Raw genomic sequence first — 17,561 nt, 5'->3', positions numbered from 1 at the left:
ATAGATCCATGCAGTGGATGGATGTATAAATGTATAAAGAAATGTATAAATGATCTGGAAACAGGATTTCTGGATAGGATGGTTGAAAATCATCCTTTCTTTACAGTTCCTATTGCTGTTATCAAGACTGGAACAGCAGCCTTTTCTTCAACAAGATAATGGCTGGATCATAAAGGAAAAATAATGGATGGCCTTATTTTAGTGTTGATTGCCACAATGTACTCCCTGAGCTGGGATCGCTCTAGTGGGGTATTACCATTACAAACCACATAAGTCCAGATTCCAATACGTTGATGAGAACATGATTTTTCTTCTCTCTTTTTTACAGCTTCTACAATTGCACTCAATAATTTGCAGGTGGTTTATGTTTTATCTTTTTAATTAGAAATGAATTGGAAAGCAGTTAACATGTACAGATATTCACACCGTTATGATGCCATAGTATTCTTCAGTATTCTTATTCTATTAATGCAACAAATTTCTCTAGGCTTTTATGATAGTTTCTCCGCAATTAACATTTTAGACTGATGTAGGAGGAGAATCTCTCTAAGAAAGATTTGCTGGGGGAAGGCTGCTTGGGTTTTTTTTTTTTTGGTTATTATTATTATTATTATTATTATTATTATTATTATTATTATTATTATTATTATTATTATTATTATTATTAATTTATTTATTTACACAAAATGACAGTATACACAGCAAACGAGATAATTTCGTATCACTGTGGATTTCGTATCACAGATCACTAGTTGAACACTAGTCGAACACTTCCCAAGCGTTTAGGACTGTGTGATGTATTGGCGCATTATGCGAGCAGATCCCAGTAAGGTGGCCTTCTGCAGTTGACTAATGGTTATCTTGTCAGTACCAATTGCTTTTAAGTGCTTGCCTAGGTCTTTAGGCACAGCTCCCAGTGTGTTGAGTACCACTGGAACCACCTGCACTGGTTTATGCCAGAGTCTCTGCAATTCGATTCTCAAATCCTGATATCTGCTGACTTTTTCAAGTTATTTCTCGTTGATTCTGCTGTCACCAGGTATAGCAATGTCAACTATCCACACTTTTTTCTTTTCCACAATCGTGCTATCCAGGGTATTGTGTTCCAAAACTTTATCAGTCTGTATTCGGAAATCCCACAGTAGTTTTGCATGCTCATTTTCAATCACTTGTTCAGGCTACCTTGATGAAGGTATCTTTTCTTTTATGTACACTGAGAGCATATGCCCCAAGACAAATTCTTTGTGTGTCCAATCACACTTGGCCAATAAAAAATTCTATTCTATTCTATTCTATTCTATTCTATTCTATTCTATTCTATTCTATTCTATTTATAATCCCACAGTTCTTTGCTACAGGCAGATGGTAATTGTGACACAAGTTCCAGTGGACCATTTGAGCAACTGTGTTGTGACGTTGTTTGTAGTCAGTCTGAGTATTGTCTTACAACAGCTCAGTATGTGATCAATGGTTTCATCTGCTTCTTTTATTATTATTATTATTATTATTATTATTATTATTATTATTATTATTATTGTTTACTTTATTCATTAAACATGAAACTCAATCAACTGAACATTCAAAAATACATCACAAATACCATTGACTGGTGCTAATGGTTGATACGGGTTGCTGCCAGCATCCTAGGTATCAACCAAGTACCTTCTTAAGATATACGATGTTCCAAGTAGTTTTTTGCAGTTCTGCTGGTGTTATTGCAGGAAGCTGCAATTTGTTGATGTTTATTATTGTTGTTGTTGTTGTTGTTTAGCTGAACTGTTGTTGTTTAGCTGAACCTTGTGCCATAATCACTTAAAAATAAGTGCTGTGATTTCATGTTACTTTGGATATGTGAAGAATCTAAACAGGGAGACAAAGCCTTAACTTACTAACACATCTTGCCATCATTGTGCCTATCTCTGTGTTTTCATGATGGTTTCAGAATCACATTGGTTATTAAAGAGGGATCACTTTTTGGTATGCTTTTTTTTTTAGTATGGGAGTCTTTGGATAGTGTTGGGGCTTCAGGATTTAGTGACTGTGGTCTAGACAACAACCTCTCTTGCACTTTATTTTTAACCGGTTCTCCGAACTGCCTAAGCAATTTGGCTTGGGTGAACCGATGAGAAACGGCTGAATTTCACCTGTGTCTGTATCCTCAGGGTAACATAGGATGTCAGCCACAACTGCCAGTCAATCATCAGAACATCTGTTATCTGGACCGCAGTCTCTAATCTTGAAACCCAGCAGTATCCAGCAGATACCAGCTATCAAAGATTACCATTACCACGGAGATATTGTTTGCTACTTAGAAGCAGAGGAAAGCCATGATGTTTTTCATTTTCCTACCATAATTAAGATTGCATGGTTACATGTTCATGCCACATCCTACTCAATATGACACATTACGCTGTCACAATGTATTTCTGCCCTTTTGCACCCAGCTTGCACACAAATACCAAAAGGGCAGAACTTGCATGATGCTTGATACTGTTTCTATCCTTTTAATGAAAGCCTCCAATTCTGCAGACGTCTCTGATCACAGAAGTTCTTGCCTTACCTACAAATTCATAGAATAGAGCAGAGCAGAGCAGAACAGAACAGAACAGAACAGAGCTGGAAAAGACCTTGGAAGTCTTAGCCCAACCCCCTGCTCAAGCAGGAGACCCTGTACCATTTCAAACAAGTGACTGTCCAGTCTTTTCTTAAAAACCTCCAGTGATGAAGCACCCACAACTTCTGAAGGCAAGCTATTCCCATTGGTTAATTGTCCTCACTGTTAAGAAGTTTCTCCTTAATTCCAGGCTGCTTCTCTCTTTGATTGGTTTCCACTCATTATTTCTTGTCCGGTCCTCGTGTGCTTTGGAATACTGAATGATAGTTCCTTTACTCCCCCTCATGCATCTCAAATAATAATAGCACTTGTCCATTAAGAAAATGCAATAGAGAGGGTGAATTAGGAAAAAAAAATCACAAAGGGCCATGGTGTGGCTCAGGCTGTAAGAAGCCTGTTATTAAACACAGCTGCCTGCAATTACTGCAGGTTCAAGCCCCACCAGGCCCAAGGTTGACTCAGCCTTCCATCCTTTATAAGGTAGGTAAAATGAGGACCCAGATTGTTGGGGGGGCAATAAGTTGACTTTGTAAATATACAAATAGAATGAGACTATTGCCTTACACACTGTAAGCCACCCTGAGTCTTCGGAGAAGGGCGGGATATAAATGTAAAAAAAAAAAAAAAAGCCCAGAGAATGCCTTTTGGGACACAAACCTCACTAGTGGTGGAGTGGACTTTGCTTCCATACAAATGGTACATATGTACAATTGGATGAAAAATTGCATATAGAGTCTGGGACAAAAAACTCTTGCCTGAAACAGTAGAAAATACCTGCCAAAATTCTCAGTTAGTGCAAAGCTTATATTATATCTCATTATAAAAGTATCTTATTGTACAGTATGTTTAATTTTTAGCTAAAACTAAAGATGTTTGCAAAACATCACCCAGAAGAGTTTCATCAGTATATAGAGATGAAAGGATGAATCCAGTGCTTCTAAATGTTTAGTTCACATTCCAATCACTATAAGGGATTTTGCCTTACTAATGCAGGCAATCAGTTCCATGACAGTAAAATCCATTCTTATCGTCCCCAATTTTTTTTTTGAACTTGCTTAGGATCTGGACCATGTACAATTACACCTGGAAGAAGTGAGGTTCTTTGATTTATTCAGTTACAATGAAGAAGTGGGGGCTTGGCAGTGTTTCATGTGTAACAATCCTGACAAGGCAACAGGTAAGAGACTTTTCAGCAGAAGAACTGAGTGATATAAATAATACAGATTCAGAATTTAATAAAGGGTGTTCTGCATAAAATATCTGAATTATGCAATCATGTTATTAACAGTGAGAGCCTCTCGGTATAGTAGTTAAGGTTTACCATTTTGTCTGAAATGGTATAGAGTTTCCTGCCTGAGCAGGGGGTTGGACTAGAAGACCTCCAAGGTCCCTTCCAACTCTTCTATTCTATTCTATTCTATTCTATTCTATTCTATTCTATTCTATTCTATTCTAATTCTGTTCTATTCTATTCTATTCCTTTGAATTGTTTGGAAAACTTGGCTGTAACTTGACCTAAGCAAGGTTAGGCCATTATTATCATCAGAAAAAAAGGAAGAACAAATTAAGTTAAATGTGACTTTTAAAATGAAATATTTTTGGACAGTCTCTTAATATTCGCAGTCTGCCAGATCACTTCTAAAGTTGCATGTTTACCTGTGATTTCAATAGTGGAGTTTGGCCATTTCCATAGGGCAGATTTCAATTATTGACAAGTTTTGTTATTTTACAGATCAAATAAAGGGTTAGGGTTAGGTGGCCTTTAAAACCACTTTTAAAAAGTTTCTTAAGAATAGATTAGGCTGGAGAATATTATTGTAATAAATAGAGAAAAGTTTTGTCATGGTGTTAAATACACAATAGAATTCTGTATTAAATACTAATGTAATTATGAGAATTCAGGATTTACAGAGTGTGAAAATATAATTGCCACATTCAAACATCGAATCTAAAATTTGAGATTCCATAACTGACAAATTTGATGGCTGAGGCAATTCTACCACATTGGAGGAAATGCAATAAATGCCCCTGGTACTGTCCTTTAAATAAACATGTAAGACGTGTTTATTTTAACATTCTTGATGCTGCTGTTTTACTTTTTGAACATTGATAGTTAGCATATTGTTTACATAAACTTAATAAAATTTTGCTGAGCAAATCAAGCATTTTTTGCCCACTCTGTGGTTTTTTTAAGCTATTAGTTTCCTTGTCAATTTCTGTGTCTTCTGGGTAGACCTCAATATAATGGAATTGTACTAATTATTCTTTGGGACCAGTATATTTGTGCTGGAAACAATTCACTGTTTTGGACAGATGGAGTTATGAGAAGTAAAACAGTTGCCAGTTAAAATGACTTGCTATCTGAAGATGTGAAGCCATTGAAGTTATTCAGCAGGATGGAAACAGCTGGCAATTAAGGAGTTTGGACAACTTTTTAATGCTGACTGTCGGCTATTATACAGAGATGAAAACTTTTTAAAAATCCCACAAACATCATACAGCCTTGTACCCATGAAGTGCTTTTTATTGTATTTCAACTGGCTCAGTTTTGCTTCAGAATTGATTCTATGACATTTCCAAAGGCAAATTTATTCATTTTCCCCCAGTAGCACATCTGTTTAAGAGTATTATCTAGACTGAGTTATTATTTGGTTAAAGTGTTGTTTTTTGCAATGCCTAAACAAAGTAAATTAAAACTGAAATCATAACCACCCCAACCGGAAAAATGTATTTTTGATATGAATAAGATTAATAAGAAGCTAATAAGAGTTACAGTAAAAGTAGTGATGTTATTCTTTTGTTCTGAAACATGTAATACAAGTTCAAACATCATAATATTATGGCATATTTTAATCCTAATGCTCTTTCTTCAAGATGTATACTAAAAGCTCTTAAGAGTCTGCACAATGAAATTCACTTTCAATCTGTTTCCTTCTATTTCTCATCCCTCTGCCCCTCACAATTCTACATGGTACATCCCAATTCTAAATTTATGTACGCTTACAGATTTTTTTTATTCCTTTATAGTTTATTTTTCTGCTGTTATTTTACCCAGAGTAGAACTAATAGCTAAAAATACATGTAGAAAGCAGTAGAAAGCTGGTATGCATTGGTCCTACATGCTTAATTAAATTCTGCTTCATTGATCAGTGAAATGTTTGTTGACATAACTGACTACAATATTCACATTTACACCAATTTTATTTATGTCCCCTGTTGTTTCTATGCGTTATAAATTTAGGTTTCCATTCAACTGCACCGGCTTTTTTTAAATGTTCTGTAGCTAATCGCTTTTGGCAGCCCATGGAAGCAACATAGTATGCTTTGTACATGCTCATAGGAAATACTAACTGTGAAGTCTTTGGTGCTCTCTGATGCTGATGGTTTTCTTGTGGATGTTTCATTACCAAACTAAGTAACGTCAACAATGCTAGAGGGCAGTGTGGTTTGGAATAAAGGAATACTTCCACAAACACTGACAGGCCCAGCCACTAGTTTATAAAAATAAGAGTAAACCCCACTCACTTTTAGCGCTGATGATGTTGGTAATGAAACATCTGCAAGAAAACCATCAAAATCAGAGAGAAGCAGTTCAACCCTGAGTTAAAATTATTCTCTTCTATTGGTAATTGATCAACTGCTTCTTGGTCACTATGATTCTTCAGATGTGATCAGAAAAATCATCTCTGTGCAGGTAATTATTCTTGGGATATCTTGGTTTCATGGATGCATGCCCATAAGAACTATTCAGCCATAGATAGTATGATGGTAACTATGAAGATACAGGAATAGCCACAGGGGTAGGCTTCAAAAATTTTAGCAAGGGGTTCTCTGCCCAGTTGCTGGGTGGGCATGGCCATGGATGGCCGTGGTTTAGTTGGCCTCCTGCACCACAGCGGGGTGGCTGTTTTTGCCCTCCTTGGGCTCCAGAGGCTTTCCTTGAGTTTCCAGGAGGGCAAAAATGGCCTCCCCAGGTCTGGAGTCCCTCTGAAGGCCTTCCCGAACTTCCAGTAGACCCATTTTTCACCCTTCCCGAGCTTCTGCGTGCGCCCTGCACTTACCTGCATCCAAAATGGGCCACATGGGAACTCCTGGGAGGGGCAGGGCGGAGTGGGCAGGGCCACCCAGGAATGGGATTTGGGGGTTTTCCAAACTGCACAGAATCTTAGTTAGAGGTTCTCCCGATCCCCTGCGAACCCCCAGCAGCCCACCCCTGAATGGTCAGATGGAGGCAAGTGCAAATAAATAGAGAAGGATGGTCATTGATAAGCAACATATTCTTTTTTCTGCAGTTTAAATATCTAAATATATTGATTGTATATAAAAATCTGAATATTGCTTTTGCAGATCTTGACTCTTAACTTCTCAGTGGGTTCTCAACATCATGAATTTCCTAAAGAACATGTGGTAGCTGCTTTTGTTAGTTCTTAGGAACAAAGTTCAGCTAAAAAGCCATTTAAGAGATCTAAATGTATATGGTTTTATCAATTCCTGTCTCTCTCTGTTATTTAAAAGTAACCAATAAGAGATAGAGAGAGCAAAAACACTCTAATGTAGAACATACTGAATCAAATGTTTGACATAAGAAAACAGACTATATCAGGGGCTTTCTTTGCTCATTTCCTGCTGTCATAGTCAAAAATGAAATAGATTTATTTTCTAATAGTCATCTGCCATATGGAGAGCATTTTTTTTGCAGGCCACTACAGTCCTCAAAATATATTTTAGAGATCATATATATTCATCAACATGAGTCTTTCTGGATATGTTGTACTACAGTTCCCATTATTCCTAGCCATCTGAAAGGGCCTGATAGGACTTTGATCTTCAGCTAATAGTTTATTATTCAACTTACACCACCAGCATATCTTTTATTTGTTTATAATATATATCTCATTCTCATAAATACAAAAATGCTATGTAATATCTGTTTAAAAATAGCTTATCTATTTAGTTATGTATCTTTTACTATGGACATTAGAGCAGGGATAAGAAGGAGAGAACATGAGATTCCATTTTTTGTTATAGTTTCTTTTCATATCTATTTTTAAAAAGTTTTTTTAAAAACACACACACACACACACACACACACACACACCACTAGAACCTTATATCCTGTTTCATCATTTTAATCGTGAGATACCCTGAAGACAAAATTTGGACATACGTGAATGCCATGTACACATACAATTCCATTCATACCATATAGATTCATTCATACCATAGGGTTCCAAGTAACACCCCCAACAAAAGAAGACTCCAAGATTTGAAGTTCCTCAAAGTTTAATTTTATTAGAGATGTCATATTGGCTCATCTGGGAAAACCCAAATCTGAAAGCTTCCAGGTTTCCCCCACCCAACAGAAAGTCCAAGTCCCTGCCCAGCACCCACATGTCCATCACATGGTCCAAGCAAGCACCATCCCAATTGGAGATGCCTCCCAGTCACACCCCTCCAGGTGCAGGGCAAGATATCCTTGACTCTCTGAGAAAGGAATGTTATTATGACTATATATCACCCTGGCTCCTTACCTTCCCTCCTCCCAGTTTCCCACAGCAATAAATGTGACAGGCCTGAAGGCCCAATGCAAAAGATGGCTTCCAGGCCTGAAACCATACTTACTCATTTATGCATTATAAACACATTCCATTCATATTCCTTTTATATCCTTTTCCTCAATCAGAAACACAGATTTCCTATTATTTATAAGGATTAACAAGATAGCTGTGTCTTCTCTGCTTTTTCTCCCATCCTTACATTTTCGCTTGTCCCTATTACTACTTAAAGAATTAATTAGGGTTTCCTAATGAATGCTTTGGAAAAAACTCTATAGTTGACCATGAAATACTTTTAGAAAATCTGATAATGTAATTTCTTTCTAATGTGAGTTTGGGTTGAAACTGGCAAAAATTTACATTTCAGTATTTTCTTTACCTAAACCTATAATATATAGTGGTACCGATGAAGGAGAATATTGTAGTTCAGGATTGAAATGAGGGTTCCTTGGTTCTCTGAGCTTTGTTATTTTCTGGCAGATGTTTCATTACTCAAACTAGGTAACATCATCAGTGTTAGATTAACACTGATGATGTTGCCTAGTTGGGTAATGAAACATCTGCAAGGAAACAACCAAGCTCAGAGTGCACCAAGGACCCATCAATATATAGTGGCTTAATAAACATACTGTAAATAAGTGAAAACTATGTGATCTAAATTAATTATACAGTTCAATCCAAAGTTGGGCTTGTGGGCAACAGAAGAGACCTAAAAAAAATGTAAGCAGATTCAGACCAAGAGGGAAGTCCACCAGAAACATCAAGGCCATGCTCTAGATCCCTGATGGCAGACCTATGGCACGTGTGCCACAGGTGGCATGTGGAGCCCTCTCTGCAGGCACGTGAGACATCACCCAGATCAGCTCCACGGCACATGCATGTGTGCCTCCCACCAGACAGCTGATTTTTGAGTCTCTGGCACGGGGGCAGGGCACATGCGGGAGATGCATGCATGCATGGGAAAGGGGGTCACATGCACATGTGGGGGGAGCACAGGGGAGGGAACAGTATGCCCCCCATGCCAAAATGGGCCGCAGGGGAGAGCGCCCCACCCACAGCCCATTTTTGGTTCCAGGAGACTTCAGGGAAACCTGCCAGGTCTAAAACGGGCCATGGGCGTCACGTGCATGAGCGGGGGGCAGGAGGAGAGTGGGAGCGTACGTGCATATGCAGGGGGCAGGGCACATGGAGGGCATTGCATTATGGGTGTGGGAGTGCATGCCCATCAGTGCTCTAGATTGAGCAGTGAAAAAGGTCATCCTGGATGAAGGATGACAAAATGCTTCCATATTTTTGCCAAGAACTCTGCATGGATATGTCTGGGTAATGAGCAAGGCCAAGATTCATTCAAAGAAATCTTTACTGCTTTTTTTTTAACTACAAAACATGTTTTCCAGGACTGAAGTAACTTTGAACAGTGGGCTGCCCAGCCATGATTTATAATATTTTAAACAGCAACTTTTTATTCCAGCGCTTTTCTTTAAATCTCTTCCCATGTAATATTATCATTAGAAGAGGGTATATGTAGCTCAGTGTTGAACTGTGGAGTGCTCTCTAAGTTAGTCAGGTAAGGAAACATCTGTAAACATCTGTCACCAAGCTCAGAGAGCATTAAGGACTCCATAATCTCATCGTACAGAATGCTGTAATTTGCAGCAAGTTCAAATCAAGCACATGCCATGATGTGACAACACTGATTGATTTCAAGAAGCAAAGGAAAGTTGGATGGAGTTAGTGTTTGGATGGAAGACCATGCAGAAATGTTATGGCTATAACCTGTTCTGGGAAATAAAATTAAAAAAAAATAGCAGAAGGCAGCAAAAGGAAGCTCTTTCTATATTGTTGCCAAGAAAACTACATGGACATAGCTACAGTACAAGAGCCAGGATGAACTTGAAGGAGATTTTATCTTTATCTTACAATCAGGCCTAAAGAAAGGAATGATGGCTCCAAGAGAGCAGAGTCAATAATCACTATAATAACTGCAGAATGTATTTGCAGGGATAATGGATTTCTTTTCCATCTTTCATCCATTTTGTTGTGTAGACAGCAATGCATGAGTCATGTAGAGTTTCCTGCAAGTCTATTTTCTGAAATAGCCTTATGGTTATATCTGTCATGGGATCAAAGCACAGGCAGCCAAGAACTGATATTGCTTTCATTAATGCTAGTTCTACCTTCCAATAAATCCACTGAATCTATTCTACCTAATTTACAAAAGCTTGAAGGGAAAGAATTGGTTCAGTGAAATTGTGAAGCTGGAGGCTTTATGGGAATGGTGTCAAGAATTATAGAGCTGATTAAAAAATGTTTCAGGACATTCTGTTTCCTTGATTATTTCTTCAGGCACCTTTTGAAATGCTGGGCTCCTTGCTCAATGTCTCCTACATTTTGGAGACGATACAAAAGGTATTTTAAGATGGTCAGAAAGATATTCCCTGTTCTCTATAATTTTCTTCCTGTACAAATTAGAGCTATCAGATCTCAACTACAAAAGTCCAGATAACCACTAAGTGAAGAAAAGAATTAAAATTGTCAACAACTACAAAATTTAATAATTTAGTAAAAATTTAGAACTACGCCGCCTTCGACATGACCTGAGTTTAACTCATAGAATCATCTATTACAATGTCCTTCCTGTCAAAGACTACTTCAGTTCAATTACAACAATACACGAGCACACAATAGATTTAAGCTTAATGTTAACCGCTCCAATCTTGATTGCAGAAAATATGGCTTCAGTAACAGAGTTGTTAATGCTTGGAATACACTACCTGACTCTGGTCTCTTCACAAAATCTCAAAAGCTTCAACCAAAAACTATCTATCATTGACCTCACCCCATTCCTAAGAGGTCTGTAAGGGGCATGCATAAGAGCACAAACGTGCCTACTGTTCCTGTCCTATTGTTTTCCTTCGTTATATCCAATTAATATAGTTACTACAACTCATACTCATTTATATGCTTATATATTGTATAATTATTTCATGCTTATGCTTATATATACACTGTATGACAAAAATAAATAAATAAATAAATAAATAAATAAATAAATAAATAAATAAATAAAAAATAAATAAATAAATAAAATAAACTCTGATCATCTGGACACTGTTTTAGTAAGTTTGATAGCCCTGTTACAAATACAATGGTTCATGCAGCTCATAATAGTATCTGGGATCAGTCCTATAGGAGTAGAGTAGAACTCAAAGTATAAATACTTTGTAAAAGTTTTCAATATCTCCCGCAATTTGTGTCATAATTTTTTAAAACACTAGCTTGGAAACCAATAGTCCTGTTATACAAAGTTAAGTTTATTGTTATTAAATAATTTCAGACTGGCCTAGAATGACCTCTAAAACTAAAAGGCAATGCATTATGTTCTGTCTATTGTTTCAGATTTGTGGTTTGTAGAGAGCAACTCAGCTATAGGCTAAATTTATACCCATTTATATGTTAAATCCAATTTTGTTGTCCTGATTTAAGCCAGATTTCTCCGTGATTGCTGAGGGTTTAAAAGATACCCTTATATTATTGTGGAGATTTCAGGATGATGTGACTGATCAATACACCTTTTAAGATTACAGATGTCATTTATGAAAGCTTTTCATAATTTTAAAAATCCTTGCAAATAGAAATGGTGAAGAGATGAAAATTTCTTTCCTCATACGCTTGCTTCTGTTTGTGTAGATTTCAGCTGAAGAACATTTAAAATTTCTCAAATGTGCATTCATTTACAGTCTGAAATGGTATAGTATATATTCTGCCATGTCAGCTTTTGCATCCCAAGAGTCTTAATTTTCTGTGCTTTATATACCCAAATCTTGATGAATGAAGGACCTTTGGCAAGGGTGTGGTACATGAAAAGTCACTACATTTATTTCCATTTTTGTTGACATTTCTGTTATTGCAAAAAGATTCCCCCCAAAAGTAATACATGGGGGGAAATGTTTACTGTCGAGTTAAATAAATATTTAAACATTTACTCTCCTTAATCCTTTCCACATACAGTAAACATGAGTTTAGGGAACATTTATATACTGTATAAAGTCAGTTTATGTTCATACAGAAGAGGCTCCAAGCACTTTGAAAACCAATTGAAGTGATGCTAGAGCAAAAGTAAATTTGGACCTCTTGGGGAGTTACTGTACATTATCAAGAGATTCTGATTTCAAACTGTTTTAATAGTAATGAGGTATGATCTTAATTTGTAATTGCATTTAATATGTCTCGATACAACTTACAACCACAATTGAGCCCCAGATTTCTGTGGCTAAGTGAGACAGCAGTTAAATGAGTTTTGCCCCATTTTACGAAGCTTCTTGCCACAGTTATGAAGTGAATCACTGCAGTTGTTAAGTTAGTTAAGTGATGGTTGTTAATCCCCAATGATTTTGTTTGTCAGAAGGTCTCAAAAAGTGATCCTGGTCATAGATATGAGCATTATGACCATTATAAATATGAGTCAGTTGCCAAGTGTCTGAATTTTGATCACGTGACCATGACAGTGGCACAATGGTCATAAGTATGAAAATGGTTGTCACTTTTTTAGTGCTATTGAAATTTTGAACGTTCACTAAATGAACTGTTGTAAGTTGAGGACTACCTCAGTGGTGGGATTCAGCCAGTTCGCACCACTTCGGGAGAACCGGTTGTTAACTTTCTGAACAGTTTGGTAAACTGATTTTTGGAAGAAATCATTAGGGCAGAGAACCGGTTGTTAAATTACTTGAATCCCATTACTGGACTACCTGTACATTTTCCTAAATAATGGCTGCTAAAAGGGCCACTACAATGGGAACTTCAGCTCATGAGTTTGGTTAATTCTTCCTTTCTGCTCATGGGTATCCAAGAAGAGAAAAGTGTTTAAAAAAAGAACCAACATGGCAGTTGTGACTGAAGAGTGGATGCTCCACTCCTTTCTTAGGCGCATCTTGGAAATTGGGCATCAATTGTACAATTACAATCACATATTGCCTTTTTTGATGCACATACCCTGTTTTTGTTACAGTCTCAATTAAAATATCCTCCAAATTGTAATTGGCCCAGGAGTAAAGATGGGAAGGCCTGGAGGGGAAAAAACCCAGGAAAATTAGGGGGAAAACCAGAGGTTTTTTTCTGGTTTTTTCCAGACCTTCCCATCTCTACCCAGGTGGAAATCTTCCACTGTTATGAAATAAACATAACCAGAAATTGGCAATGCAGTAATTATAGGCATTTGTTGTTGTTATTTGCGAAGTTGTATCCAACCCATCGCGACCCCATGGACAACTTTCCTCCAGGCCTTTCTGTCCTCTTATAGGCATTACAGATTCCAAAATTAAATTTTTAGAAAACAAAAAGAATTGGCTAAATTTTATGAGAGTCCCATGCCCCAGTCATCTCCAAGGTCAGATGTTGGCACTTGTAAAGACTGCTGCTCCAGAATCTATACTATCTGTAGACTCTTCTTGCTTGAGCAAACAAGGGTTGGGAAGCCTGGCTGTTCTTGATCCAGCTAAGCAGGGCTGGACCTGGATGGAGACTTTCAGGACATCCCTGTACGCTAACCTAAATTAGGAAGTTGAAAAACATCCCAAAGCAAGCACTGACAGCACTTCTGTACTGTTGCTGCGACACAACAAGGATGTAACCTGGCCAGCCTTCGCTGTACTTAGAAGCTAAACAGAATTAAGTCTGTTTATTATTTGGATAAGACACTACTAAGAAATCTCAGAACTGTCTGTTAGGCTGGGAGATTTAAAAAAAAATATCCTGGCAAACTATTGGAACTACACTTGTGCCAAGTACAATTTTCTTTTGCCAAGAAAATTGCAGGATGATGTTCCAGAGTAAAGTGTGATTCAAGATTATTATTTTTTCTGTTTTGTTGATCTGATATTGCAGTTTCCATTGCAGTTTGATAAGGATATATAGATATAGATATAATAACTGTGCACTTATTTGACATTACTGCATGGAATTTTCCAAGTGACAAAAATTGCCCTGGTCACCAAATTATTTATTTATTTATATATTTGTCAGTCATATATAAGATAACAGGTAAAAGTATAAACATAATTTGGATACATGAAAAGAGTAAGTAAAAAGGAATATTAGGACAGGAACGGTAGGCACGCAGGTGCACTTATGCACGCCCCTTACAGACCTCTTTGGGATGGGGTGAGGTCAACAGTAGACAGTTTAAGCTTAAGTTTTGGGGGTTTGGGGAAGAAACTGCCGAGTCAGGTAGTACATTCCAGGCACTGACCATTCTATTACTGAAGTCATATTTTCTGCAATCTAGTTTGGAGTGGTTTACCTTGAGTTTGTATCTATTATTTGCTCGTGTATTGTTGTGGTTGAAGCTGAAGTAGTCATTGACAGGTAGGACATTGTGGTAGATAATTTTATGTACTATGCTTAGGTCAGACTGAAGTCTGCATAGTTCTAAATTGTCTAAGCCCAACATTTCCAAGTCTGGTGACATAAGGTATTTTATTGCGAGCAGAGGAGTGGAAGACTCTTCTTGTGAAATATCTCTGGACTCTCTTGATTGTATTTATGTCTGATATGCAATGCGGGTTCCAGACAGATGAGCTGTATTCAAGAATTGGTCTAGCAAATGTTTTGTATGCTCTAGTTAGTAGTACAATATTATCAGAGAAGAAGCTACGCAAGATTAGGTTAACAATTCTTAGTGCCTTTTTGGCAATGTTGTTACAGTGGGCTCTGGCACTTAGATCTTTAGAAATGAATATTAGATCTTTAGAAATGAGTAATAAATAGAATAGAATAGAATTTTTTTTATTGGCCAAGTGTGATTGGACACATTTGGTGCATATGCTCTCAGTGTGCATAAAAGAAAAGATACGTTCATCAAGGTACAACATTTACAACACAATTGATGGTCAATATATCAATATAAATCATAAGGATTGCCAGCAACAAAGTTACAGTCATACAGTCATAAGTGGAAAGAGATTGGTGATGGGAACGATGAGAAGATTAATAGTAGTGCAGATTTAGTAAATAGTTTGACAGTGTTGAGGGAATTATTTGTTTAGCAAAGTGATGGCCTTCTGGAAAAAACTGTTCTTGTGTGTAGTTGTTCTGGTGTGCAGTGCTCTATAGCGTCGTTTTGAGGGTAGGTGTTATGTATTAACAGTTGTACCTTTAAATATTTGAGCGGGAAATCAGCACGTTGCTGATTGGACGAAGCCTCCAGCAGAACTGTATAAAAGGAGAGGTTTTTCCCCCAGCCTGTTGCTGGGTTCACCCTATATTAAAGAGCTGTTGTCACTACCCTGGTCTCCAGCCTCGTTACTTCCAGAACATAACATTGGCGACGAAGGTGGGATCTCGAGGCTGAGGAGAACCAGAACCGAGCTGAAGCACGATAGACCCGAACCCAGCAAATCCAGGGCAGAAAAGGCGAGATGGCCAGTTACACTCCACCCGCACCGTTCGACCCGGCTAAGGAGAAATGGGGAACGTATATGACCCGTTTCGAAAGTTTCCTAGAAGCCAACGAACTGCACGGAGTTCCAGACAACCGAAAAGGGCTTATTTCTTAAGCCACTGCGGTCCGGAGGTCATTGACATCGCGGAAGCCCTGGCAGAGCCAACACCGTTACAGTCGGTGTCGTGGCCAACCTTACAGACTTTGCTAAGAACCATTTCGCACCAACACCGTCTAAATATATGCGGCGGTTTGAATTCGGAGGCGAAGACAGATGGAGGCGAGTCTATCGGTGATTACATGGCCGCCCTGAGAAGAGCGCCCAAGGACTGCGGATACCGTGATCTAGACGAGGTGCTCTCGAGCAACTCATCCGAGGGGTCAAAGACATCCGTTACGGCGACGGCTGCTAGCAAAGAGCAACCTAACGCTGGCCAACGCTCTGGACGAAGCCAGAGCACATGAAATGTCATCCCAAGCGGCAGAGACGCTGCAGAAGCCGGTTCCACAAAGGCGGCGCGAAGGCAACCCGGTGCACCAGGAGGAGGTTCAGACCGAATCCGACGGTAAGACGAGGAAGGGTCTGCCGCACCGAAAACGCGACAAAGGGGACCGAGGCGAATCACGGAAGCTGCGGGGTCAACACCAGCGCCAACGCTGCAAATTTAAAGATGCGACATGTCGGTGTGTGGGAAGAAAGGGCACCTAGCTCAAGTTTGTCGAGCGCCCAACCTTCCGCCGAAAATTCAAATCGGCCAATCAGGCGCGGAATCGGCAAGGCGACCCGCGATTGGCTCAAACAAAAAGGCGCGGATTCCAACCAAACAACTGTGGTCATAGGCCGCGCCTCGACCAAAGTGGAGAAGAAGATCTTCACCAGGCCTAAAATAGAGGGAGTGCGGTGCCGGCTTGAAGTAGACACGGGATCAGCGATCACCATCATGTCCTGGGACACTTTGGCGAAGTCGCTGCCGTCCGTCGCGAAGCGCCACCTGCAAGCACAACGACTACGGGTCCACGACTACCAGGGGAATCGCATCCCTGTTCGAGGGACCACCTCCGTCCGAGTCGAGTACGGCCCTCACAAGAAGACCCTGCCCATCACGATCGTCGAAGGAACTCTGCCCAGTCTGTTGGGACTCGACTGGTTTCGTGCCCTGGGCATGGGAGTGACTGGCATCTACAGAAGTGACTGCAATTTGAAAGACATTCTCTTTAACGAGTTCGAAGATGTCTTCAAGGACCGCCTGGGCAAGTACAAGGGGACCCCTATTTCCTTCAACTTAGACCCCCAGGTAGCCCCCATTAGGCTTAAGGCGAGGAGAGTCCTTTGCCCTAAAACCAAAAATCGATAAGGAGCTGGACAAGCTCATAAATCAGGGATTTTGGTGCCAGTCGATCACGCAAAGTGGGAGACGCCAATCGTCACCCCATCAAACCGGACGGGTCAATTAGAATTTGCGCTGACTACAAGGCGGCTTAACAAAGCCTTACAGAAAAGCGCTTACCGGTTCCGTGGTGCAACACTTATTGCACTCTTTGGGGCAAGGGCAAGTCTTTGCAAAGTTAGACTTGGCCCAAGCCTACCAACAACTGCCAGTAGGCGCCCGCACAGCTGAAGCCCAAGCGATTGTGGCGCACAGGGGGCCTTCAAGTGCACCGATTGCAATTTGGGGTTAGTGTGGCACCAGGGCTGTTCCAAAACCTGATGGAACGACTACTGCAAGGGCTCCCAGGGTAGTTCCCTACTTGATGATGTCCTAATTTCAGGGAAAACATGGAGGAATTGGGGAGGCGGTTAAGAAAGGTCTTGAGCATTTTCCGGACAGCGGTTAAAAGTCAAGACAAATAAATGCCAGATAGGGGTCGAATCGGTCGATTTCTTGGGCTACGGATAGACAAGAAAGAATTCACCCTACTGAGAGCAAGGTTAAGGCAATTAGGAAGGCTC

The 17,561-nt window shown here is 39.3% G+C and overlaps 1 protein-coding gene across 1 annotated transcript in view; it reads left to right on the top strand.

The window, feature by feature from the left end:
* VEPH1 (ventricular zone expressed PH domain containing 1) overlaps positions 1–17,561 on the top strand; it is a 140,091-nt gene that overhangs the window by 114,666 nt on the left and 7,864 nt on the right. Inside the window, exon 10 of the mRNA XM_058189142.1 lies at positions 3,674–3,791. Coding sequence (XP_058045125.1) covers positions 3,674–3,791 — 118 coding nt within the window. The remainder of the gene's footprint in view (positions 1–3,673; positions 3,792–17,561) is intronic.

This window comes from Ahaetulla prasina, chromosome 6, assembly GCF_028640845.1.
Source record: "Ahaetulla prasina isolate Xishuangbanna chromosome 6, ASM2864084v1, whole genome shotgun sequence".
NCBI classification, from domain to species: Eukaryota; Metazoa; Chordata; class Lepidosauria; order Squamata; family Colubridae; genus Ahaetulla; species Ahaetulla prasina.
The sequence above is the reverse complement of the archived record's forward strand: the minus strand, read 5'-3'. Positions and strand labels throughout refer to the sequence as shown.